The 26,321-nt window shown below is 39.6% G+C and overlaps 1 protein-coding gene across 5 annotated transcripts in view; it reads left to right on the top strand.

Annotated features, from left to right (window-relative positions):
• The window catches only part of VEPH1 (ventricular zone expressed PH domain containing 1), a 320,038-nt gene that overhangs the window by 182,250 nt on the left and 111,467 nt on the right, over positions 1-26,321 (top strand). For all 5 annotated transcript variants that reach the window (XM_043874509.1, XM_043874507.1, XM_043874506.1 and 2 more), the window contains exon 10: positions 22,912-23,051. In XM_043874509.1, coding sequence (XP_043730444.1) covers positions 22,912-23,051 — 140 coding nt within the window. The remainder of the gene's footprint in view (positions 1-22,911; positions 23,052-26,321) is intronic.

Raw genomic sequence — 26,321 nt, 5'->3', positions numbered from 1 at the left:
TTAACAGAAGAATGGATACAGAAGATGTACATGTATGCAATGAAATATTACTCAGCTGTTAAAAAAAGCAAATTTGAGTCAGTTCTAGGGAGGTGGATGAACCTAGAGCCTGTTATACAGAGTGAAGTAAGTCAGAAAGAGAAAAACAAGTACAGTATATTAACACATATATATGAAATCTAGACAAATAGTATTGACAAATCTATTTGCAGGGAAAGAATGGAGATGCAGAGAATGGACTTGTGGACACAGTGTGGGGGGGAGAGAGTGGGACGAATGGAGAGAGTAGCATCAGCATATATACGCTATCCTGTGTAAGATGGGTAGCTGGTGAAGAGTCTCTGTGTAGCTCAGGGAGCCGAGTCTGGCACTCTGCGATGACTTGGAGGGATGGAATGGGGGAGGGGAGGGAGACTTTGGCGGGAAGGGATATATGTATAATTATGGCTATTTCACGCCGTATGGCAGAAGCCAACACAACACTGTAAAAATTAAAAAATTAAAAATAATGACAATTTGAAAAAATAAAAAAGAGTACATGGTAGCAGGACTTCCCTGGTGGTTCAGAAGTTAAGACTTCACCTTTCCACTGCAGGAGACGTAGGTTTGATCCCTGGCCCAGGAACTAAGATCTCTCATGCCACACAGTGTGGCCATAAATAAACAAACAGGTTTATATTTCATGTATTAAAAAAAAAAAGAAAAACAGCACATGGTAGGAAACAGTTGAGTTCTTCCAAATGAACTTCCACTGGAGATTTCGTAATTGGATAAGTGCTCAAGTTCCTCTTCCTAGGGCTGAGTCAGGCTCATCACTTAGGTTGGATGGTGCACTCTTTCTAGTGATGACCAGAAATTGACTGGAGAAGTAAGAAGCATGTCAGTGCAGTCACTTAAAGATAAGTTCAATTTTCAGTTCCTTTCATTAGTTATATTTCATTATTCTTACCTTGGGAGAAGTATTGACTGGAAATATTAGAAACAATATTGAAACTAATCCACGAATGTGAATGATGTTGCCGCAATAACCTTTTTCTATAATTATGAGAAGTCAGTCCTTCAACCAGAAATGACTCCTATTTGAGTACAGTTTCTAAGGGCAGGTACTCATCTGTCTGCATAATTAGAGAATAAGGAAAGTTTCTGCAGAAGTCACTACTTAGGTACCTCTCTTTCACAGTTAATATGGCAGTTTGTTTTTAAATTCGGACATTATAAGAACAAAAACATAATTGTTTAAAAAATATTTGACCATTCCTCAAGAAATTAAATGTAGAATTACCTTATGATCCAGCAGTTCCTTTCCGAGGTATATACCCAAAAGAATTGAAAACTGGTATTCAAACATATATATCCACTGCATAAATGTTCATAGCAGCTCTCGTCACAAAAACCAAAAGCTCGAAACAACCAGAGTGTCCATCAATGACTGACATTGAATAGATAACAAAGTTTAGCATATCCAGCAGTGGGTAGGTAGTCACTAAAAGAATGAATACTGGTACATGTTATCTCTTGGATAAACATTATGCTAAATGAAAGAAGTCAAACACAAAAGGCCACATATATATGACTCCATTTGTATGAAATACCCAAAATAGGCAAATCCATAGGAACAAAGTGCAGATTTGTGGTTGCCAAGGGCTAAGGGGAAGGGAAATGACTGCTTAATGGGTACAGGGTTTCCATTTGGAGTAATGAAAAGTGCTGGAACTAGATAGAGGTGATGAGCCTACTCTTTGGTAAAGACCCTGATGCTGGGAAAGATTGAAGGCAGGAGGAAAAGTGGGCATCAGAGGGTGAGATGGTTGAATGGCATCATCAACTCAATGGACTAGAGTTTGAGCAAACTCTGGGAGATGGTGAAGGACAGGGAAGCCGGGTGTGCTGCGGTCCAGGGAGTGACATTCGGACGTGACTGAGGGACTGAGCAACACCAACTGATAGAGGAAATGTTTTCACATCATAAATGTACCTAATGCTGCTGAATTATATACCTTAAAGTGGTAAATTTTACATTGTGTGTTTTACAAGTAAAATTTAAAATATATATACATGACTGCACATTCTGTGATGAACTCCATACTTAATAAGCAGCAGGTATGCCCTAACTAGAGTATGCTGCTGCTGCTGCTAAGTCGCTTCAGTCATGTCCGACTCTGTGCGACCCCATAGATGGCAGCCCCCCAGGCTCCTCTGTCCCTGGGATAGTTCTTCGTTAATCTCTCTATGCTACCAGTAGCAGCAAGCACGATGTGCTAGGCACCATTTTAAATGCTTTACCCCAAGAAAGTATTATTCCTAAATTACAAAGACAGAAGCTAAAATATGGAAGTGAAAACACAAACTGCCCCAAACCACATAACTTGCTGGTGATAGACCTGAGCTTTGATCCCAGCTTGTCTAGCCCGTGCCGTCAGCTGCTGTGCTGAAGGGTGTGCTCGTGTTGTCCTGTGACAGTAAAGTTGATGTGCTTAAGGCAGCGTATTCTCAGACTCCCAGAAGAATGTTAAAGAATGATAAAGTTTCCGTTTTTAAAGAACAGACTATTTTTACTCAAATCTGCAAAGTACAGGCATATTTCTATTGCCCTTGTTATTTATTTGATTACCATGTAATCAATTAAATCAGTGGTTTAATTACCACTGAACATACTCTTACCATGAAACCACTACAAGAAGTATAGTTCTCTTTTGGTGCAAATTCACTGTGCTATGCAAGGCTGTTGTCTGTGGTCAGAGGTATCCTGTGGCCCTTTGCAATCGTCTGTTGGAGCAAGAGTTACATGCAGTTTCTCAAATAGCTCTCTCTTCCCCCATCTTTCATTCCAGGGGCTGGACTTAGTAAGCTAAATCAGGTTTTGTTGAGTCACAAAGCAGGAACTTGGCCATGAGGCATGCAGGGGGCTGAGAGAAGTAAAGAAATTTTATAAGCACAGAGAAGGGGGTAAGAAGTGATGGGTGAGAAGAAACTGATTTGGAATAAAATGTCAGCCTCTGCCAGGGATCTCCACACAATCCCAGATCACATTGAGGAGCACGGCTCTTTTGTGTTGCACTTCAGGGCCTCTGGAAGGGCACCATTCACGCTGCGGCCTTTGGGACTGACACCCTCCGGACTGGTGCAGAGGAGAACTTGTGTGGTTATAAGCAGGGGCCCTGCATATGAGGCCTGAAGTCATTTCTGAAAGGGCAAAATCTGCACAGCAACCAGAGTTCCTGGACAGATGCAGTGGTTAGCAGCAATGATTGCCAAGGGCATGTTTGCAGCTTGGTCCATCCAAGTAGACACGGGGAGATCTACAACTTGGGCTCGTCTCCAGATGGGAGGGTGTTGACAGCAGTTAGGTAGGATTCAGAAGCAGCTCCTGTTCCAATAAAGAGACAGGGTGGGTCCCACCAGTGGGGAGGAAGTAAGGACGCATGGCTTACTGTTCACCTATCTCCACCTCTGTTCATTCCAACCCAGACTGCATCTAGCCCAGTAACGCTAGCATTGACAAAACCCCGGTTAACCACAAGGTCTGCCTCCCTTGGCTCTGTAAGCGGCTCAGGTAGAGCCCACCGTGGGAAACAGATGCTCCTGATAGGCAGCGGAGGCAGGGGCGTACTCCGTGATGCACATGCCTAGAGCCCTACGTGGTCATGTCAGGATCCTCATCAGTCAGGGCTTTTTAGAAACGTGGCTCTATAGCTACTTCCTGCCTTTTTGCCAACCAAATCCTAGAAATTTATCCCTTGTCATTTATCCCCTCTCTCCTTTTCCTGACACTTCTCTCGATTCAGGAGTCCAGCCCAGGACTCTGTAATAGTCAAGTATTTCCTTACAGAGTTTTTTCATACAGAATATCACCAGATGCTGTGTGTTTGCTCAGTGATTTGGTATTCATGAGTGTGGAAAGTCCTCTCCTGGTGGCACCAGCCCACGGGTTTTCTGTTAAGAGATTTCCTTTCAACAAGACACTATCGCACAGTACCAGTTCAGTTCATTCACTCAGTCGTGTCCAACTCTTTGTGACCTGATGGACCACAGCACGCCAGACCTCCCTGTCTGTCACCAACTCCTGGAGTTTACTCAAACTCATGTCCATTGAGTTGGTGATGCCATCCAACCATCTCATCCTCTGTCATCCCCTTCTCCTCCTGCCTTCAATCTTTCCCAGCATCAGGGTCTTTTCCAATGAGTCAGCTCTTCACATGAGGTGGCCAAAGTATTGGAATTTCAGCTTCAACATCAGTCCTTCCAATGAACACCCAGGACTGCTCTCCTTTAGGATGGACTGGTTGGATCTCCTTGCAGTCCAAGGGACTCTCAAGAGTCTTCTCCAACACCACAGTTCAAAAGCATCAATTCTTGGGCACAGAATAGATGGGTTTTAAATATCTCAATCGTTTTCAAGCTGACTTTGGGTCATGAATACCTCCCATCTTGACTTTCTGATTCTCAGATTCCCCTTCAGAAGAGAGGTCCCTCAGTGAAATAGAAAAATTAATGGTAAGGCCTTACCAGTGTAAGAAATGCTTCATTTAATTTCAGAAGAAAGCCATTATAATCTAAATACAGGGGAGAATATTGAACTGTGCATGTTGCCATATTGCTAAGTGTTTTGAATCTCAAGATATTAAAGAAAACAATAGTTTTATGAGCTAGTTCCATTGCAGTTCTGTCTTATAAGAAACAAACTACCATTCAAAGATCCTTCTAAAAAAAAAAACAAACAAAGATCCTTCTAGCTCTGGGACTTCAGGATTTTTTAACTGGCACCTAGCATCAGCTTTCCCACAAAAGGCAAATTTTTAAGATGACTGAGTTTTGAGGCCAGGCCAAGAGGCCATTCCTGCAGCCTTTGTTGAATGAATATTGACTATCTTCTCATGCCAAAGTTTATGCTACCTTCTGGACCATTGGGAAATAACCAAATTGAGGCAGGAAAAATTCAACTATTAACCCTCACTTTGGTTCTTCAGTAGATCTTTCTGTCTTCCTCTATAGGACAAAATATAGAACCAGCTGTTTCAAATTTAAAACTAGAAAGTTGAGTTACTGGAAGCTAAATGACATTGCTACCCTTTTTTATCATATAGCTTCTCTGGGCAGCAATAAGAAAAAGAAAGAAATAATTAACCAGAAACACTAAAAATGTTGACTCTGTTTAATGTTAACTATGTTGACTATGATGATTAATGTCATCATCACTGCATTTTAGATCACATGAAAATGAAACAAATTACACTTAAATACAACTTGAAAGAAGCAATGGATGAAACTAAGGCTTTCAAAGATATAGTGAACTTGTTATGTGTAACATTGATTTATAGAAAAAAATTTTATGATTAGACATTTGCTTCTATTATGGACTTTCTGGTTTCCAAGGCTAACTTGACAGAAGCAATTTATTTCCTTGACTTATTTCCTTGGTTGCTGTGCTTTCAGTTTGGGTGGTTCCCACTGGGGAGAACCAGTAGTACCCTGAGCTGGGATTTGATGGGTCAATCACATGGACTTTCCCCAAGAGAGGTTTGGGCAGGAACGAGAATGCACAGCATAACTCATCTAATTATACTATACAGATAAAAACTGCAGTCAAAGCAAACAAACAAACAAACAAAAACTACAAGTCTAAATACTGTGCAAATGAAAGTGATAACACAATTTATAATAGGATTTATGTAGCTTAAAATACCTAAGCATAAATTAAATCCTCTTTGACTTCAGCTATTATTAATTGCTGCTTAAATCAAATCATTAAACATCTTTGAGCCTCAGATTCTTCTTCTAAACTGGAAGAATCTGCATCAACGGATTGTTGTGATCATAAAGGAGCAATACACACATAAAGTTCTTAGAACAGTACCCAATGTGTAATAACCAATCAATCAATGTTACCTATTTCTTTCCTTTTTTTTTTTTTTTTTTTTGCTGTAAGAATCTCGTCTTCTTAGGATGCCTTAAATGCAGCAAAGTCAGACTTTACCATAGAGGTTCCTGGTGCTATTCTTGCTAAATGTTTGTGCTTCTGAGCCTCAGAATAGTGTCAACTTCAAAAGGATTTCAGAGAAACCAAGGAGATGGCTCCAAGCACTGTTATGGGATCTTCTTTCTTGCTAGATCTTCTTTTGTCATGTCCTCAGAGAAATTTATTTCAGCTGTCTAGAATTTTAGTTCAGCCTGCAAGTCAGAATTGGCTCTGTATTAAGTTCTTCTTAAAATAGGCAATTAGGTGAAAAGTTCAGGGCATGAAGAGACCTAGAGATTCTAAAGGTCATTAGGATCCCCTTTTCTCTCATCAGGAGAGCATTACAGCAGCCCGCCTGACTGAGGACCAGATTTCTTTCTCCATATGCAATAGTCATGGTTGCGGTAGCAATCACGGTAATAAGAAACTAAGCACTTCCTCTGTGCCAAGAGCACACTTCTGCCTAAAACCTCACGTGAATCAATCCATTTTATGCTCGTGTTAAGCAGAGTGACCAACTCCTTTAGGTTTGTCCAGGTCTTTCCCAGTTTTAGCACCCAAAATTTTAAGTCTCAGGAGCCACTTCAGTTCTAGGCATTTAGAGATGGTTGATCACTCTAAACATCTCTTAAAATAGGTGCCTTTATTATTGTTCCCAATTAAGTCACAGAGGGACTTCCCAGATGGCACAGTGGTAAAGAATCTGCCTACCAATGCAGGAGACACAAGAGATGCAGGTTCGATCCTTGGGTTGGGAAGATCCCCTGCAGTAGGAAATAACAGCCCATTCCAGTATGCTTGCCTGGGAAATTCCGTGGACAGAGGAGTCTGGAGGGCTACAGTCCATGGGGTCGCCAAGAGTCAGACATGACTGAGCAGGCATGCTAGATAGCTACCAAATAGAAGTCACAGAGAGGTTATGTAATTTGCCCAAGGACATACAGCTAGTAAGAAGAGTCTGGCTCCAGCGTCAGGGCTCTTCACAACCACCATGGAGCACAATGAGACTTCTACGGAGGGGTTGGAGCAACTGGGCCCTAGAATGACTCCTGATGGGACAGGCTTTTCAGTCCTTGTCTCAAGGCAGAGATGCTAGTTGTGAGAGTGTTGCAGAGTCTCCATCCCCTGAAGGTTAGTGGACATGTCTCACTGTTTTCTAACAGCAACACGAAGCAGCAAGCTGGGACAGTATCTGAACAGTTTTCACGTAAGAACTTAACAAGGACATATGCACCAAGAGACACTGCAGTCAGCTGAGGGTGATGAGATCGCAGCCTTCATGTACAAAATGTCCAGATACTTTTCCTCAGTCAGATCCCCACCCTTGACCCTTTGCCCTGTGAATCTTAATAAAATTATCTTTTTATTAGGACAAGACGTCTTTCTCTACCCAGGTCTTCTTGTTCAAGATAGTTTTATTCTCTATCATTATTTTTCACTTATTGTAAGATTACAAAATTTCACAGCTCAGCTTTACAGAAAAAAAAATGCACCATCATTTGGTCAGGAATTCCTCAAGAACAACTAACCACTGTTTAGTAAGGGGGAAATTAACTCAGTCCTTATTTAAAGTTAGTCCCATTTGATCACTTGAGTAGTATATTTAGGAAACAAGCTCTCATTTGGATAAAAATGTTCTTTTTCCTACCCCCTGCCTCGCTTATCTCTCTAAGGTGGCATCTGGGGGCTTGAGGAAGTGGGTCCTGTTTCCTTGCAGTGGTGGAGAAGAATTGTGCCTGGTGGGTAGTGGGCAGAGAGGAAGTGTCTTCTTGCCTAAAAGATAATGTCCTTTGCTCTGATCAAGCAGAAGTTGCAACTTTTACAACTTTTTGCAACTTTTGCAACTTTTTGCAACTTTTGCAGAGAGGATGTTGCTTATTTTCCAGGCACTGTTTTGCATAGCTCTTCCTGGCAATGTGACTCCAACTCAGCACCCACTGGCGCTGTGACCCCTCTGAGGGCTGCCTGAGACGGTTCTCTCTGCCCTACACTGGACAGAGCCCCTCCCCACTACGGTAATTTCTCGGAAAGGCTGTCCAGAAAGAACCTCACCTCCTACTTCCTCTCATCCACTCGGTTACAGAGGCAAGTGTGGCCCAAAAGAGCTGAACTGTGTATCTCCTCTGCTTGCCTCCGAGCTGTGCTTTTAACTAAATTGGCTGCCCCGTACTGGTTCAGAGAGTCATCTAGGAGTGGATCTCTTTCCTACGCGTCACCATTGCCCTCCATGTTACCACACTTAATCTAATATACTAACCCTTCCCCAAGCTGATGTCCAAATATAGGGAAATCAGGACCCACTTCTGATGACTTCACACTATCTCTCTCCTTCTCTCCACAGTAACCCCTGCCAGAACTGAAAAGTATTCTCTTTGACTTTGTCTGTGTTATGTTCTCCCTACCATCCACAGAGCTGACCTAGCTGCCATGACCCCACACCACAGGTCTCTAATGGGAGTTCTCCATGTGTGGGGGCTGATAGACTAGAGGGAGATAAATCAAGAAAATCCTTCCTCAAGACAAAAGCTTTGCTTGCAAGGCTATCGTTGTGCTATATAATACAATTTTGGCAGTTAAAAAAGATGAATTCCTTCTTAACTTAGTCTTTCTCTTTGTATTCTTACAACTATCTAATGTCTATCCCAATACCATTCCATGCCCACACTGCCAGATAGGTGGAGGCTCAAGTGCCCTACGGTGAAGTTTATGAACTCAGGAATGCAAAAGAGAGAAGTGTGTTAAAAACTATAAATATTAGCCTCATTGCATGGTAATTTTGTGAGACATCATTTAAATTACCTCCTTTATCTAATACCAACCTCTTAATTGTGTATGATTTTTTTTTCTTTTTAAACTATTAACACATGTATATAAACCCATAAGGATGGGGAGTCCCTGGCAGTACAGTGGTTGGGACTTGGTGCTCTGACTGTCAGGGGATCTGGTTCAATACATGGTGGGGGAACAAAGATCCCACAAGCTGCCCAGTGCAGCCAAAAAAATAAAAGTAAAGCAATCGTATTATTTAAAAATACATAAATAAACCCAAAATAAAAGAATTAAAATAATAGAGAATTTGTTGTTGTTCAGTTGCTTAGTCATATCCAAATCTGCGACCCCATGGAATTCAGCATGCCAGGCTTCCCTGTCCTTCACCATCTCCTGGAGCTTGCTCAAACTCATGTCCATTGAGTCAGTGATGCCATCAACCATCTCATCCTCTGTTACCCCCTTCTCCTGCCTTCAATTCTTCCCAGTATCAGGGTCTTTTCCAGTGAGTCAGTTCTTTGCATCAGGTGGCCAAAGTATTGGAGTTTCAGCTTCAACATCAGTCCTTCCAATCAATATTCAGGATTGATTTCATTTAGGATTGACTGGTTTGATATCCTTGCAGTTCAAGAGACTCTTCAAGCATTTTCTGCAATACCACAGCTCAAAAGCATCAATTCTTCAGCATTCAACCTTCTTTATGGTCCAACTCTCACATCCATACATGACTACTGGAAAAACTATAGCTTTGACTAATACGGATCTTTGTCAGCAAAGTAATGTCTCTGCTTTTTAATATGATGTCTAGGTTGGTCATAACTTTCCTTCCAAGGAGTAAGCGTCTTTTAATATCATGGCTGCAGTCACCATCTGCAGTGATTTGGGAGCCCCAAAAAATAAAGTCTCTCACTGTTTCCATTGTTTCCCCATCTATTTGCCATGACGTGATGGGACCAGATGCCATGATCTTAGTTTTCTGAATGTTGAGTTTTAAGCCAGCTTTTTCTCTCTCCTCTTTCACCTTCATCAAGAGGCTCTTTAGTTTCTCTTTACTGTCTGCCATAAGGGTGGTGGCATCTGCAAATCTGAGGTTATTGATATTTCTCCTGGCAATCTTGATTGTAGCTTGTGCTTCATCTAGCCCAGCATTTTGCATGATGTATTCTGCATATAAGTTAACTAAGCAGGGTGACAATATATGGAGTAAAAAGTATATGCTCCCCACCCTAATCCCACTTCTCCACCCAGAAATAATCAGAGTCAATGGTTGATGTATAGTTTTACAGAGCTTTCTCCCATACATTTATATAAATATATGGGTTTATATACTAGTACACAATTTTGACTCTTTTTTTCCAAAATAGAGCTTTGTACACCTATGTTTTACATATTTCTGAATATAAAATTACCAAATTTCCCTTGTGTCTCTGAATTTAATATGCATTATTAAGGCAATCACTTGCAGAAGAATTTTATTTCATTCTGATGATTCAGAACAAAAGTATCTATCATGCTTGTTTGACAGCTGGCTGGAATTTTTGCCATAAGTGGGAAAACATGGGTGGGGATGTTGTACACGCATGCATGTGATTTGGCCAGAGGCAAACCACCTTCTGAGAAGGGATCATGTATTTCTGTCAATAATGTCATAAATAGAACTTAGTAAAAATGAGACAGTCCTCTTTCCTGTCACCTTCCTGCCCTAGATTCTTTATCAGATGAGAAATTTGGTAGTCTTTCTTTAGCACCCAATAGTGTGCTAGCAAATCACATTTCTATCCCTATAGAACCCAGCCCTGGAAATACCAAGATGATTAAAGCAATGTCTTTTGACACTGAGAAATTATTCATTATTTCAAACTCATTTCAGAAATTCGTCTTCACTTTTGAGAATCTAGTTTTTTTTTTACCTTGGAACATTTTTCTTCATTTCCTGCATCAAAGTTGTGAAATAATTATTATTCTGTTCAAAACCCCTAAACTTGAATAGGGTAGTGGCAGGAAAATGTAATTTCAGCCTAAGATAAAAATTAACTTTGCAAATAATATGGAATTAAAGTTTGATAAGTGGTCCACACTGGCTTGTGATGTCTTGTTACATTTTTTTTTCCAGGCAAAAGCAAGAGTATTTTTAAGTGGTGAGTTTGTTCTACTTTTTCCCCAAAAAATTATAATTTATGTTTGACTTCAAAAACATGATTTTTAAAATACTTTGACAGTGTTCTCATCAGACAAATTACCAGTTTCATTTCCTCCCATTTTCTTTTCTGTCCAGTTTAGGATATTTATATAGTTAAATAACAGTATTATTCATTCATTCAGCATCAGTATTTTGAATTCCATGTCTTTGATATATATCATAGGAGAATTAAATGGAGAATGGAAGAAATAGTTTCAATGGGTCCCATCTGGCTAGTGTCAAACAGAAGCGGGAAGTCTCCTCCAACAGACCCTGTTACCGTCTGTCCTGCACGGAGCACTTGATAGCAAGTCCTGGCAGCCTTGGCACATGTGCAGCCCTGCTTTGCGCAATCGTCAAAAACACATTTCTTCATGGGCCCCTATAGGCCCTCATTGAATCATAGAATTTCCAGGCTAAAAAGTACATCCTAGCATTGCAGTTTCTAAAAACTTAAACATAGATTCACCATGTGACCTGACAATCTCACTTCCAGGTATATATCCAAAAGAATTGAGATCAGGATCTCAAAGAGATATTAGTACATCCATGTTTAGCTGAAAGGTGGGAACAGCCCAAATGTCCATTGACAGGTGAATGATGGGTAGATAAACAAAATGTGCTGTATGCCTACAATGGAAAATTATTCAGCCTTAAAGAGGAATAAAATTCTGATACATTCTACAACATATATGAAACTTGAAGACGTTATCCTGAGTGAAATAAGCCAGACATGAGAAGATAAATATGATCCTTTATATATGACCCCACTTGTATGAAGCACTTAGAGTAGTCAAATTCATAAATGCAGAAAACAGGATAGTGGTTTCCTAGGGTTTTGGGAGAGAGGGAAATGGAGAGTTAGAGTTTTACAGATTTTCATTTGGGGCAAATGAAATGTTCTGCAGAGGGATGGCAGTGATGATTGCACAGCAGTGTGAATGCACTTAAATGCCGCTAAACTGCACTTTGGAAAATGGTTAAAATGGGAAATTTGTGTTATCCTTATTTTACCACAATAAAACATCCTTACCCTCATGGACCTTACAATCCAGCAGAAAAAGAAAGATAATAAGCAATTAGAAACATAAAATTTTCAAGAGTCCATTTTAGATCAGCTTTGGCCTGCCATCATTTTTACAGATAAGTCAGAAGATAGAAAAGATAGTATGAGTCTACCCAGTAAGGTCCTGGTTGTCTGACTCCTGGGCCAGTGCTTTTTCCATTGAACAATATTTCCTTTTTTAGATACGTCTATTGCCTCTATTTTATCTGAGCTATTCAATAATATACTGGAAAGAGCACAGACTTTGGAACCTGGGTTCAAATTCAGCTCAGTTGCTTCCTAGAAGTTTGATGTTGAGATTTCCTTCTCTGTAAAGTGAGGATAGGGCTTCCCTGGTGGCTCAGCAGAAAAGAATCCATCTGCCAGTGTACAAGATGTGGGTTTGATCCCTGGGTTGGGAAGATCCCCTAGAGAAGGAAATGGCAACCAACTCCAGTATTCTTGCCTGGGAAATTCCAGGGACAGAGGAGCATGGTGGGCTATAGTCCATGGGGTTGCAAAAGAGTCAGACATGACTTAGTGACTACACAACAGCAAAAGTGGGGATAACTAAACCTACTTCACAAGGATTTGTTGTAATCTGTTACGCTTATACCTAGGTATGAAGCAAGTGAAAGTGTTAGTCATTCAGTCGTGTCTAACTCTTTGCAACCCCATGGACTGTAGCCTGCCAGGCTCCTCTGTCCATGGGGATTCACCAAGGAAGAATGCTGGAATGGGTTGATCTTCCTAACCCAGGTCTCTCACACTGCAGCTGAATTCTTTACCATCTGAACCACCAGGGAAGCCCTCAAAGCAAGTAGTCAATGAAAATTCTCTAGCAAGTTCTTCAAATGCCTTCTCTGAATTTGTTGCTTATCTATGGTATGTTCAATATGTGAATGCTTTCAGTCCAGCAATTTCTGCAGAGATATTCCTGTGTTTGAGTTTTTATAAATCATTCTAGAAATATAGTTTGGATATGGAGAAGAATAATTCAGTTGAAAATCTGGGAAATAAGCCAAACACGTTCATTTGGTCCTTATTTAGCTGGGAGAGAGCTTTCAAATTATAAGTTTGGTAAAGAATTGAAAAGAGTTAACATTTCTTTTTCCAAGAAATAAAGCCAACTCTTTAATATTTCTACTTACTATAAAAAAATCAGTCATACTCTATTTTTATTCATAAAAGGCACTTGTCTCTAAATAAAAAGTATATAATGGCATGGATTAGATATAAGGACCACCCTGAGAGATGAATTATTAAGTGTCTCATCTCCCAAGAAGAATGGTGTGTTTCTCAGATCTAGGATGTTTAGAAAAATAGTCAAAGTTATCAACTGTTAGCAGAGAATCTCAGGGCATCACAGTTACCACTACAGTATTCCTTCACTTTTTTCTACAGGTTTCTCTACCTTCAAAAGCTCTAAGCCCAGTTATCTTGTTTATTCCCTCTGAGTTTAGAATCCCCTTTACATCCTCCTACCACATTTGAGGATAAAAGAGACCAATTATTCCCAGTTCACACAGGCCTATAAAGAGCATCTCTTTATTGATTTTCCACAGCTTTTTAGATTTATGAAAAGGTCTGTCTTACCCTCAGGTTAGAGGATTATGTTGACTATATAGTAATTGCAAAGAAATTAATGCCTTAGGTTATATTTCTAAGCCTGAACAACTTACGTTGTCTTGTTAAAGGTACTGGCAGCTTGTTTTGGATTGTCCATCCTGTTCCTGCAGAAGCTACAGATGGCTCAACCGGGGATGTTCAAGACCATTAAACAATACGACTTTGCAGGAGGTCATATCACTTTGTGAACAAAACATGGGTCTTAACATTTTAAGGAACTTCGGTCTAAATCCTGGCTCTGTGTCTCACTTGATTAAGTCATTTAACTCTGACTCTTTAACCCCTTAAGTGAAAAGAGATACTAATAGATAATTATGAGGATTAAGTGATAATTATATAAAACATGTAATGGAGTGATTGGTACAAAAGTGAATACTGATATTCGTTATTCCACATATCAACTTACTCTAATATTTTAAGTAGTACACACACACACACACACACACAATAAAATCTGATTTTTACTTTTGATTATGATTTTCTTGATTTCAAATTTCCACTAGACTTTTAAAATATTATAAATTATAACTCCTTTCTGACAAGATTAGTTATGTTCAGGGGTGGTATGGTGGTAGAATATAATTCTTTTCTGAAATGTTATGATATCATTTAGGACTATTTCTAATTTTAAAATGCTTTCTAAAATGTTAATTGGTAGATTTATATTTCTAGTTTTTCTTCCATTAATGTTTTATGACCACAAAATGAATAAAGAATTATTTCTTTACTGGGATAATAACAAAATTACTAGCATTGAGAATATAGCTAAAATAGAAATGGCTAAACTAACGACATTGTACAGGAGGCAGTGATCAGGACCATCCCCAGGAAAAAGAAACACAAAAAGGCAAAATGGTTGTCTGACAAGGCCTTACAAATAGCTGAGAAAAGAAGAGAAGCTAAAGGCAAAGGAGAAAAGGAAAGATATACCCATCTGAATGCAGAGTTCCAAAGAATAGCAAGGAGAGATAAGAAAGCCTTCCTCAGTGATCAATGCAAAGAAATAGAGGAAAACAATAGAATGGGAAAGACTAGAGATCTCTTCAAGAAAATTAGAGATACAAAGGGAACGTTTCATGGAAAGATGGGCACAACAGAGGACAAAAATGATATGGACCTAACAGAAGCAGAAGATATTAAAAAGAGGTGGCAAGAATACAGAGAACTATACAAAAAAAAAATGTTCATGACCCAGATAACCACGATGGTGTGATCACTCACCTAGAGCCAGACATCCTGGAATGCACAGTCAAGTGGGCCTTAGGAAGCATCACTATGAACAAAGTTAGTGGAGGTGATGGAATTCCAGTTGAACTATTTCAAATCCTAAAAGATGATGCTGTGAAAGTGCTGCATCCAATATGCCAGCAAATTTGTCAGCAGTGGCCACAGGACTGGAAAAGGTCAGTTTTCATTCCAATCCCAAAAAACGCAATGCCAAAGAATACTCAAACTACCACACAATTGCACTCATCTCACACACTAGCAAAGTAATGCTCAAAATTCTCCAAGCCAGGCTTCAACAGTATGTGAACCGTGAACTTCCAGATGATCAAGCTGGATTTAGAAAAGGCAGAGGAACCAGAGATCAAATTGCCAACATCTTTGGATCATCAAAAAATAAGAGAGTTCCAGAAAAATATCTACTTTTGCTTTATTGACTACGCCAAAGCCTTTGACTGTGTGGATCACAACAAACTGTAGAAAATTCTTGAAGAAATGGAAATACCAAACCACCTTACCTGCCTCCTGAGAAACCTGTATGCAGGTCAGGAAGCAACAGTTAGAACTGGTCATGGAACAACTGACTGGTTCCAAATCAGAAAAGTATGCCAGGGCTGTATATTGTCACCCTGCTTATTTAACTTTTATGCAGAGTACATCATGCAAAATGCAGGGCTGGATGAAACACAGCTGGAATCAAGATTGCCTGTAGAAATATCAATAACCTCAGAAATGCAGATGACACCACCCTTATGGCAGAAAGTGAAGAAGAAGTAAAGAGCCTCTTGATGAAAGTAAAAGAGGAACATGAAAAAGTTGGCTTAAAGCTCAATATTCAGAAAACTAAGATCATGGCATCTGGTCCCATCACTTCATGGCAAATAGATGGGGAAACAATGGAAACAGTGAAAGACTTTATTTTGGGGGGCTTCCAAATCACTGCAGATGGTGACTGCAGCCATGAAATTAAAAGACGCTTACTCCTTGGAAGAAAAGTTATAACCAACCCAGACATCATGTTAAAAAACAGAGACATTACTGTGTCAGCAAAGGTCCGTCTAGTCAAAGTTATAGTTTTTCCAGTAGTCATGTATAGATGTGAGAGTTGGACTATAAAGAAAGCTGAGCACTGAAGAATTGATGCCTTTGAACTATGGTGTTGGAGAGGACTCTTGAGAGTCCCTTGGACTGCAAGGAGATCCAACCAGTCCATCCTAAAGGAGATCAGTCCTGAATATTCATTGGAAGGACTGATGTTGAAGCTGAAGCTCCAATACTTTGGCCACCTGATGTGGAGAGCTGACTCATTGGAAAAGACCCTGATGCTGGGAAAGATTGAGGGCAGGAGGAGAAGGGGACAACAGAGGATGAGATGGCAGGTGGCATCACTGATGCTATGAACATGAGTTTGAGTAAGCTCCAGGAGTTGGTGATGGACAGGGAAGCCTGGCGTGCTGCAGTCCATGGGGTTGTGAAAAGCTGGACACAACTGAGCGACTGAACTGAAACTAACAAAAAATGTTCAGATTAACAAATAGCTATATCTTTCATGCCAGATATGATGATGTGGAATGCTTAGTTAAAATTAAGATAAAATTTTATCATGAAAATTAATATTGTATTATTACTATTTTTATTTCTTGTTACTTTCATGGGAATATCCTACTGGTTTATTGTTGCTCCAGAAAGAAGCAGAAAGAATATAATAAAAGATTGTTATTATGTTTTGAGGTAGGCTTCTCTATGCCAGGTACATTGGTGGATACTAAATACACAACTATTTGTAAGAGAGAAAGGAGGGAGAAAGGGAAGGGGGGCAGGAAAGATAGGGAAAGGGAGAGGAAAAGAACTGTGCTTCCTACAATTGACAGATAAAAATACTAACAGTGGGACTCAGGCTTCTTGCTGTTGAAGTGAGAGTTAACAGATAAGCAAGGGATGGAGTCTAGAATGATACATGTGGTAATGAATCTGAATTGAAACCATGATATGAACTTATATTTTCATGCACGCATGCTAAGTCACTTCAGTCATGTCTGACTCTTTGTGACCCTATGGGCTGGAGCCCTCCAGGCTCCTCTGTCTATGGGATTCTCCAGGCAAGAATACTGGAGTGGGTTGCCATGCCCTCCTCCAGTGGATCTTCCCAACCCAGGGATCGAACCTGCATCTCTTATGTCTCCTGCATTGGCAGGTGGGCTCTTTACCACTAGTGCTAACTGAAAAGCCCAAACTCATGTTTACCTTAATATAAATATAGATGGTTGCATATATAAATACTTATAATAGATATATGCATATATACACACATAATTTCCCTGCTCTGTCGCCTGAAGGGACCAAAGAACAATGATACCCCAGTAGCAACAAACATACACAATACCTAGATCTTAGTTTCTAACACAGTTCTTCAGTGAAAGAAACCAAAACTCCTTAGAGAAACAGCTAATTCTAAGACAGGGCAGGAAACATGCAAAATGAGCCTGGAGCATCTTGTATGTAAGATGTAAGTAAGGAAGTGACTTTAAAAAGCAAACAAAAAGCCACACACATCATGGTGGCTGCGTATCTAATGGACACAGGGCTTCCCAGGTGGCACCAGTGATAAAGAACCCGCCTGCCTATTCAGGCAATGCAAGACACGGGTTCGATGCCTGGATCAGGAAGGTCCCCTGGAGGAGGAAGTGGCAACCCATTCCAGTAGTCTTGCCTGGGAAATTTCATGGACAGAGGAGAATAGTGGGCTATACAGTTCATGGGGTTGCAAAGGGTCAGACATGACTGAAGTCAGTTAGCATGCAGTGGACACAGGAGCCAACTGAAAGAGCTCCCTGTGGCCAAATCTGGAACAATCAGAGCAACGGAATAAGTAAAATAATGTTGAATTATAAAATAAATATCCATGAGTACATACTGATAGAAAAATTGACTAAATAATTTGAATGTAATAACTAGAAGAGGAAGAGACAAATTTGTGCACAATTCCACATGATTTATGTAGCTATTCTGCCCTCAGGAGGTGAAGCTACCCCCCACTCTTTAAGTATGGGTTACACATTGTGACTTCTTTTCAGAGAGGGCAATGTGGAAAGTGGAGGGGGAAGAGTAACTTTATAGTGGAGAAACCTGGCAAACACTACCTCAACCAGATGTTCAAGGTCAGCATCACTAGTCATGAGTCATGTAGATAAATGTACTCTCCATATGATACAAGCAAAATGGCACTTGACCTCTCTGGTTTTCCTCCCCTCAATCGGAAATCTCAGTCTACTCATGAGAAAAACAGCCAATCCCAACTAAGAAACATTTTACAAAATACCTAACAAAAGTACTCTGCAAGACTCTCAAGGTCAAAAAAACTCTCAAGGTCATCAAACACATGGAAAGTCTGAGAAATTGTCACAGCCCAGAGGAGCCAAAGGAGACATAATGAATAATGTTGTGTGGGATCCTGGAATAGAAAAAAAAGGCACTAGGTATAAACTATGGAAATCTGAATAAACTGTAGCCTTAAGTTTATAATAATCTGTCAATATTGGTTTATCAGGACTTCCCTGGTAGCTCAGCAGTAAAGAATCCCCTTGCAATGCAGGAGATTCAGGAGACATGGGTTTGACCCCGGGGTTGGGAAGATCCCCTGGAGCCGGGCATGGCAACCCACGCTAGTATTCTTGCCTGGGAAATTCCATGGACAGAGGAGACGGGCAGGCTATAGTCCATAGGGTCGTGAAGAGGGACACGACAGAAGTGACTGAGCATGCATGTACTCATGTACATTGGTTTATTAATTATAACAAGCAATATCATACCAACTTAAGATATTAAAACAGGATAAATCAAGTGTAAAGTACATAGAGAACTCTATATATTGTAACTTAATACAATATGTAAATATATATATAATAATTACATATTCATATACTGTAAATAATAGCTTTCCTGGTGGCTCAGACAGTAAAGAATCTTGCCTGCAGTGAAGGAGACACAGGTTTGATCCCTGGGTCAGCAAGATCCCTCGGAGAAGGGAACGGCTACCCACTCCAGTATTCTTGCCTGGAGAATTTCATGGACAGAGGGGCCTTGTTGGCTGCAGTCCATGAGGTTGCAAAGAATCAGAAACAACTGAGCAACTTTCATTTCATTATAATTATAATTATATACAATATGTATAATAATTATACATGTAATTTTTCTGTAAATCTAAAAGTATTGTAAAATAAAACCTTACTTAAAAATATCCTTATTAACAAAAATTTAACACAGTACAGTGCGTGCAGTGCAAGAATAAAAGCATGTGAAGTGTAGGAGAAAAGTGGGGGGAAAGAGAAAAAGAAAGTCCTTTTTTTTGTTATTCCTTTACTTTTGGTAGACTGTAGCTTATTTTTGTAAAAAAAAATCAAAGGATTTGGTTTGGTCCTTAAAAATACTGAAGTTAACCTTTTTCAAGGTCACCTCAAATATTTCCTCCTCCATGAAGCTTCCCCTGGCTTCCCAAAGATAACAGCCACTCATTGCTCTGAGTGGCTGGCATTGCATGCCCCTCAGTGAACTTAATTTACAATCATTGTTATAGGTGTTTCTCCCATTTGGCTGTACACTTCTTTAGAGTAATGTCAACATCATGGGTTCTCTTGGTCTCTACACAGTGTCTGACACCCGTTCATTATCCAACACCATTTATTGCATGCCCACCATTCAATACCATGGATTGAACAGGAGGGAGAAAATTACAGAGAGATATTAGCAACTGATTGTTAATGTTTAGAGAACTTTTTACTCTAGCAAATCTCGGAAAAAAAAAGAATTCCAAAATGCTTCTTAAAATACTTTGACTCAAAAAGAAGAACAAATGCTCTTATATTTTAAATCATGTCTTTAAAGCTATCCATGTGTAATGTGTATATATTTGGGTTATTTCAGCTTACAACACATTATATTATACAATTATTGCTGTTCATGTTAACTTCAATATTTTTAAAGACCAAACCAAACCCTTTGATTTTTTTATAAAAATAAGCCACAGTATACCAAAAGTAAAGAAATAACAATCAGATCTGGTGTGTGTTTATCAAAGCATGACCTCCTCTCTCTTCAACATTTCTAGAAAAATAAATAACAGTTTGAGCATCAGTTGCTTAGGTAAAAAATACCATAATAACCCAGATACACTAACCTTACTACCTGGAATTACCTTGAACATTCATGCCTTACGTGATTTTTTTCAGGGTGTTTGCTACACTTAAAATGCTTGTCTCTCTCATACTTTTTCTAAGTTCAAAATCTTGGTTAGCTTTCAAGGTCACCTCAAATATTTCCTCCTCCATGAAGCCTCCCCTGGCTCCCCAAGGATAATAGCTGCTTCCTTGGAGTGGTCCACACTGCTTGCCCCTCCATGGACTTAATTTACAACCATCATTTATAGGTGTTTCTCCCATTTTTACCGTAAACTTCTTAAGAGCAATGTCAACATCATGGCTTCTCTTGGTCTCTGCACACTGTCTGACATCCATTCATTCATCCAACACCATTTATTGCATGTTCACCATTCAATATCATGGAATGAACAGAAGGGAGAAAATTACAGAGAAAAAATAGCAGCTAAATGTTAGTGTTGAGAAAACTTTCTAATCCAGCAAAGCTCAGGAAAAAAAAATGAGGAAAATATTTAAACAGATCCAGTTTACTATAAGTATTAACAAACCCTTATATCACAGATGGAGAGGGAAATGGCAACCCACTCCAGTATTCTTGCCTGGAGAATCCCATGGACAGAGGAGCCTGGAGGGCTACAGTCAGTCCATGGGGTTGCAGAGAGTTGGACACGACTGAGCAACTAATACTTACATCACAGAACTGATGTGTTTTTATAGTCACTGTATATACTTCTAGGTGACGGTCTCTCTTCTACTACTTTGTCCATTTTCTGTGATCTGGGACTCCTGTTATTTGTGTATAGCAAGCTGGTAGGTCAGGACAAGTAAAATAAATTGAGTCAATGTTCATTTTCAAAAGAAAACATGAATGAGGAGTAATTTAGGGGAAGGAAAAAAGTAAAAACACTTTTTTCATGGCACAGGCCTGAAGTCCAGCTTACATCAAGCTACTCCACAGGTTCATACAAATGAACTTGCCCTTTTGAATCTTTCGATTAAAGCAGGTGTTTTTTTCCCTCCCTTGCGACTTGCTTGGAGACTTCTCATGCATTGTTAATCAAAAGAGAAAGAGGGATTTAATACACTTGCTTAAAGCAACTTCATTTTAATCTACATTCCATAAGATGGATCTGCTCCCAAATTGACAGTTGTTGAAGTTATTAACAGACAGAGTGCTGTCTCAATGTATCCATTATGGCTAGATTGATTTCTAGTAGAACCATTTGTGTGTGTGTGCTCTTATGGAATACTTGGTTTCTGCCTTCTCTAGTATTGATTAATTTAAATTCAATTTTTCAAAGCATCAGTGCCAAAAAAGTATTTTTAATTGCCATTGTCAAATGATTTCCAATAGGGCAAATGATAAGTGTATATTGTGCTCTATTCTATCAAGTCTTTTATTGTCAGTGATAGGACTCCTGGTCTTTTCTACTGAATTTGTAAGCCATTCACCCAGAGAATGCAGAAATGATTTCTGATTTCATACAAGGATTTTGAATGATCAAATTCCCCCAAACAACAAACTTCATGAAAGCTAGTCCTCTTTCATACCAATGGTCAGAATCACACAGAAAGCTGTTATTTACTAAGATTTCTAAATATATTTCTAAATTGCCCTGTGGTTTTATTGTTTGGTTTCCATTGTCATCTTCTTTGATCTGTCATTGGCCACCCTCCCTTAAATCTTCCAAACTCTTTCCCAAAAGCCTGTTATTCCTCAGGACTGAGCCCTGATTGTACGCAGTCAAGCTGCTCGCCTCCCCACAATTCTCTAGGGAACCCCATAGACTCTCATGGGTGGGACTGACTCTACCATCTAATTAGGGTTCCCATCAACTTTTAATAAACTCTAGTCTATTTCTGTTTTTGCTAGCAGGGCATAGTGAATCTATTTTCAAAGTATCTCATTTAAAATGTCAGATTAATTCTGAAATAATAGTTACCCCATGAGCTATCTGTATTACTCTGCAGATTTAAAAATTCCTAGTATGGTAGGGCCTAAAAAGCATCTCAATGTGGCAAAAGTTTGGCTGAGTTCAAATCCTGGTTCTGCCACAGACTGGGCAGAATTGAGTGATTTTTTCTGGATCCTTGAGCCTCATTCATCTCTGTAGATACTCTCTTTAGAGCATCTTAGCACATGCCAGGCCTAGAGTGGTGAACAAGGCAATCACAATGATTCAATAAGCTGACCCTTTAATGGGCTAGGTTTCCTCACGTTTACAATAGAAATAGTTAACACCTGGGGAGTTCTCTGGTGCTCCAGTGGCTAAAACTCTGTGCTCCCAAATCCCTGGGTTTGACCCCTGGCATCTAGATCCCATGTGTGGCAACTGGAAAAAAAAAAAAATTTAACACCCATCTTGTAGGGTTGTAAATATCAAATGACTCCTCAGCACAGTTCTTCACCACCTCTGCTCTATGCTGCCACCACCATGTTCCCCCGCTTTCTTGCCCCTAAAGGCTGATTGCTTTAAGTTTTCCTGCTGAAGCTCTTCAAGATGAAATGATCTTGTCAAACCAGGTTCGTTCACAGGAAGCCACACTCCGGGCCAGAGTTATTCTGGAGGCTGTCCCTGTGGCCTCCGTGTAACCGAGAGAGCAGTGCCCTGGCCATGGCACACCATCTCTGCCCAGAAAAATGCCTGGATTTCCTTCATTCATTTGCTTATGCTTCCTAGGTTATCATTTCAAAGTGCCCGCTCAGATGGAAATGACACCCGTCTCCCTTTTCATTAATAAAAGAGAAAGAGGGATTGAATACACTTGCTTAAAGCAACTTCATATTAATCTACATTCCATAAGATGGATCTACCCCCAAATCGACAGTTGTTGAAGTTATTAGCTCACAGACTAAAAACTAAAGAATGTAGTTCTAAAGGTGTTTGTGTGTTGGAGTGTAAGGTGTAACTCTGGGAAGAATCTAATGCTTAATGCTATGTGTATTTGTTTCCAGATTCTGTTAGAAGCTGTGTAGCAAAGCTGTTCTTCACTTGTTCCCTGAAGGGTCATTACTGCCTCTACAGTAAATCCAGTTTTATTCTCATCAGTCAAGAACCTCAGCCATGGATCCAAATCATGTTCCTATTTCAGCAGGTATGTATAATTCAAGTTCAGCATGGCTCCTTAATGAGCCAGATATGAGTTTATAATCATTTTTACTGAATTACTCTTTGACCAGAGTAATATGCAAATAACAACAATGCATACACATTTCATTAGTAATTTTTAACATGGATTTTTTTTCTACATTTTAGGATAGTTTCTTTATAAAAGGCCCTAGATTAGTAATCAGGAAGACAAGCCTATTATTATCTTGAATATCCTTTTGCTCTTAAAAAAAAAGAATAAATGGGAAAATATTTTTTGTTCAATGATAACAACAAAAAAATCACTTACTGGGGGTGGACAGCTTTCCTTATGGAGAACTAGACACTATTTTGCAATCTCCAAATAACTTTGGAGTCAGCATATCTTTTTTGACATTGTTAAAACACTAGAATGCCACTTTTCTGTATAGAATTTATGTTTAGAGGTAAAGTTACATAAAGAGGAGTTTAAACAAGAAAGAATTTGATGCAAAGATTTTTAGCATCAAAAAAAGATTCTTGTTTGGAAATGCTTATTTTGAATGCATTAAACTTTCAATAAAACTTGGATATAGATTACAAAATGTTAGTAACAGGAGGGATCTTAGACATCATTTTTCCAAATAAGCAAATTGAAGGACAGAACTCAGACTGCCTGACCCCTGACCCAGTGGTCTTCACTTGTGTTTAAAACAGAACGGGGGTTGCAGGCAGGAACAGAGAGAGGGCAGAGGCAGAAAAAGGAGAATGCGGATGGTACCGAGGGGTTAGGAATCGGGCCCGGCGCAAGCTGGAGCCAAGACTGCCGGGAGAAACATCAGTAACCTCAGACATGCAGATGCCACCGCCCTCATGGCAGAGAGTGAAGAGGAGCTAAAGAGCCTCTTGATGAAAGTGAAAGAGGAGACTGTAAAAGTTGGCTTAAAGCTCAACATTCAGAAAACTAAGATCATGGCATCCGGTCCCATCACTTCATGGCAAATAGATGGGGAAACAGTGGAAACAGTGGCTGACTTTGTTTTTCTGGGCTCCAAAATCACTGCAGATGGTGATTGCAGCCATGAAGTTAAAAGACACTTACTCCTTGGAAGGAAAGTTATGACCAACCTAGAAAGCATATTAAAAAGCAGAGACATTACTTTGTCAACAAAGGTCCATCTAGTCAAAGCTATGGTTTTTCCAGTGGTCATATATGGATGTGAGAGTTGGACTATAAAGAAAGCTGAGCACTGAAGGATTGATGCTTTTGAACTGTGGTGTTGGAGAGGACTCTTGAGAGTCCCTTGGACTGCAAGGAGATCCAACCAGTCCATCCTAAAGGAGATCAGTCCTTGGAAGGACTGATGTTGAAGCTGAAGCTCCAATATTTTGGCCATCTGATGTGAAGAGCTGACTCATTGGAAAAGACCCTGATGCTGGAAAAGATTGAGGGCAGGAGAGGGGAATGACAGAGGATGAGATGGTTGGATGGCATCATCGACTCGAAGGACATGGGTTTGGGTGGACTCCGGGAGTTGGTGATGGACAGGGAGGCCTGGCGTGCTGCGGTTCATGGGGTCACGAAGAGTCGGACATGACTGAGTGACTGAACTGAACTGAACTGAATAATAAGTTTAGTTACTTCTATTAATATAACATTTCTGTAATAATCCCAATGAAAGTCACTAGTCAGATAGTTATGTTTCTTTATAAAATGGGGCAGGCTTATTAAGAAAAAAATGAATTTTAATGCTGATTGTATCATAGCTGGAAAGTGGAGCTATAATAATTAAGAAAGAAAAGAGACAATTTAGACATGCCTCAGAGATACCATCTTTTTCTATATGAAGTCTCAAGAATACTTAATCATATCTTGTAGAGAACAACTGATATTTTGATGTGAATCAAATTGTATATGAATATAGGGACCTCCCTGGTGGTACAGTGGATAAGAATCCACCTGCCAATGCAGGGGACACAGGTTTGGTCCCTGGTCTGGCAAGATTCCAGATGCCTCAGAGCATCTAAGCCCATGGGCCACAACTACTGAGCCCGCCTGCCGCAACTACCAAAGCCCACACAGCCTAGAGCCTGTGCTCCCCAACAAGAGAGGGAAACCACAGGGACAAGAAGCCCATGCACTGCAGCAAAGAGGAGCCCCGACTCCCCGCAACTAGAGAAAGCCTGCGTGCAGCAACCAAGACCCAGCACAAAACAAATTGTATGTGAATATAAAAAAACAGCATTGATTTTCTTGCTTTTCTTGAAATAAAGACCTTCTTCTCCTACCTTAGTAACGTTTTTCAAACAGTTTTCATCAGTGATTTTGTACTTGGTTTCATCTTTGGCTTTATTCTTCACAGTTGTCAGTTTTCTGAAAACAGACCAAGAAAGCTTGATTTTATTTTTGCCCCTTCTGTCTTATTTTATTGACTTAGTCTGATCCTTTGTTTTTCTCTTTGAGCAAAATCACCAATGAACATCTGTTTATGATGGTTTTTTTTGTTGTTCTTTTTTCTGTAATGTTTCCTTTCTTTTTCTGCACCTTTGATACTGTGTGATCTGGATGAAACCTGACTTTGGGATAACTAAAAATCATATCTTTGACTTGATAGTTACAAACCCGTACTAGCCTAGTATGCTGGGCTAGACTCTTTCCTTTCTCAGTTTACAGACTTATGATGGAGTTCTCAAATTAAGAGATTCCAGTCCAAATGGACCTTTTTGGAATGATGATTAATTAAATCAGGTCCTGCTCTTTTTTAAGTGAATGGTCATATGCTGTATATGTTTCCGATTATAATCAAGAAATTCCCGGATGTATCCATGTTTTGGGTTTCACATTAATCTGTTACTGGCCCTTAACCTTTTTAAATCTGTGGGCAACTTACTCAGGGTATAAAATCCTCCACCTTTTCCCACTGAGTACCAAAAACAGTTCATGTTGAGGAGGATAATCATGAGATTTTTCTGGAAAAGAAGAATCTTACTAAATAGAAATAGAAACTATATACACAGAGACCATCTAGAAAGTCTCGTAAGTCAATATTTGGACAGTCACTGACATTGAAAATGGGATTTTATAAGCCAATATCATTATTTTATTACACCTCACACATAAAGGATAATATATATTATATATATTATATTTTGTGTGTGTGTGCGCATGTGTGTAATCATGTGCCTTTATGTTCTGTATGTTTTTATAAAATTATTTCCTCGAATTGAGACACTTCTCACATTCTTAGGTATAACATCACATGTAAATGACTGTTAAACACATAATTGATTAAACATA

The sequence above is a fragment of the Cervus elaphus genome, chromosome 19 (genome assembly GCF_910594005.1).
Source record: "Cervus elaphus chromosome 19, mCerEla1.1, whole genome shotgun sequence".
Lineage (NCBI taxonomy): Eukaryota > Metazoa > Chordata > Mammalia > Artiodactyla > Cervidae > Cervus > Cervus elaphus.
This window is presented reverse-complemented; position numbering and strand designations above follow the sequence as displayed.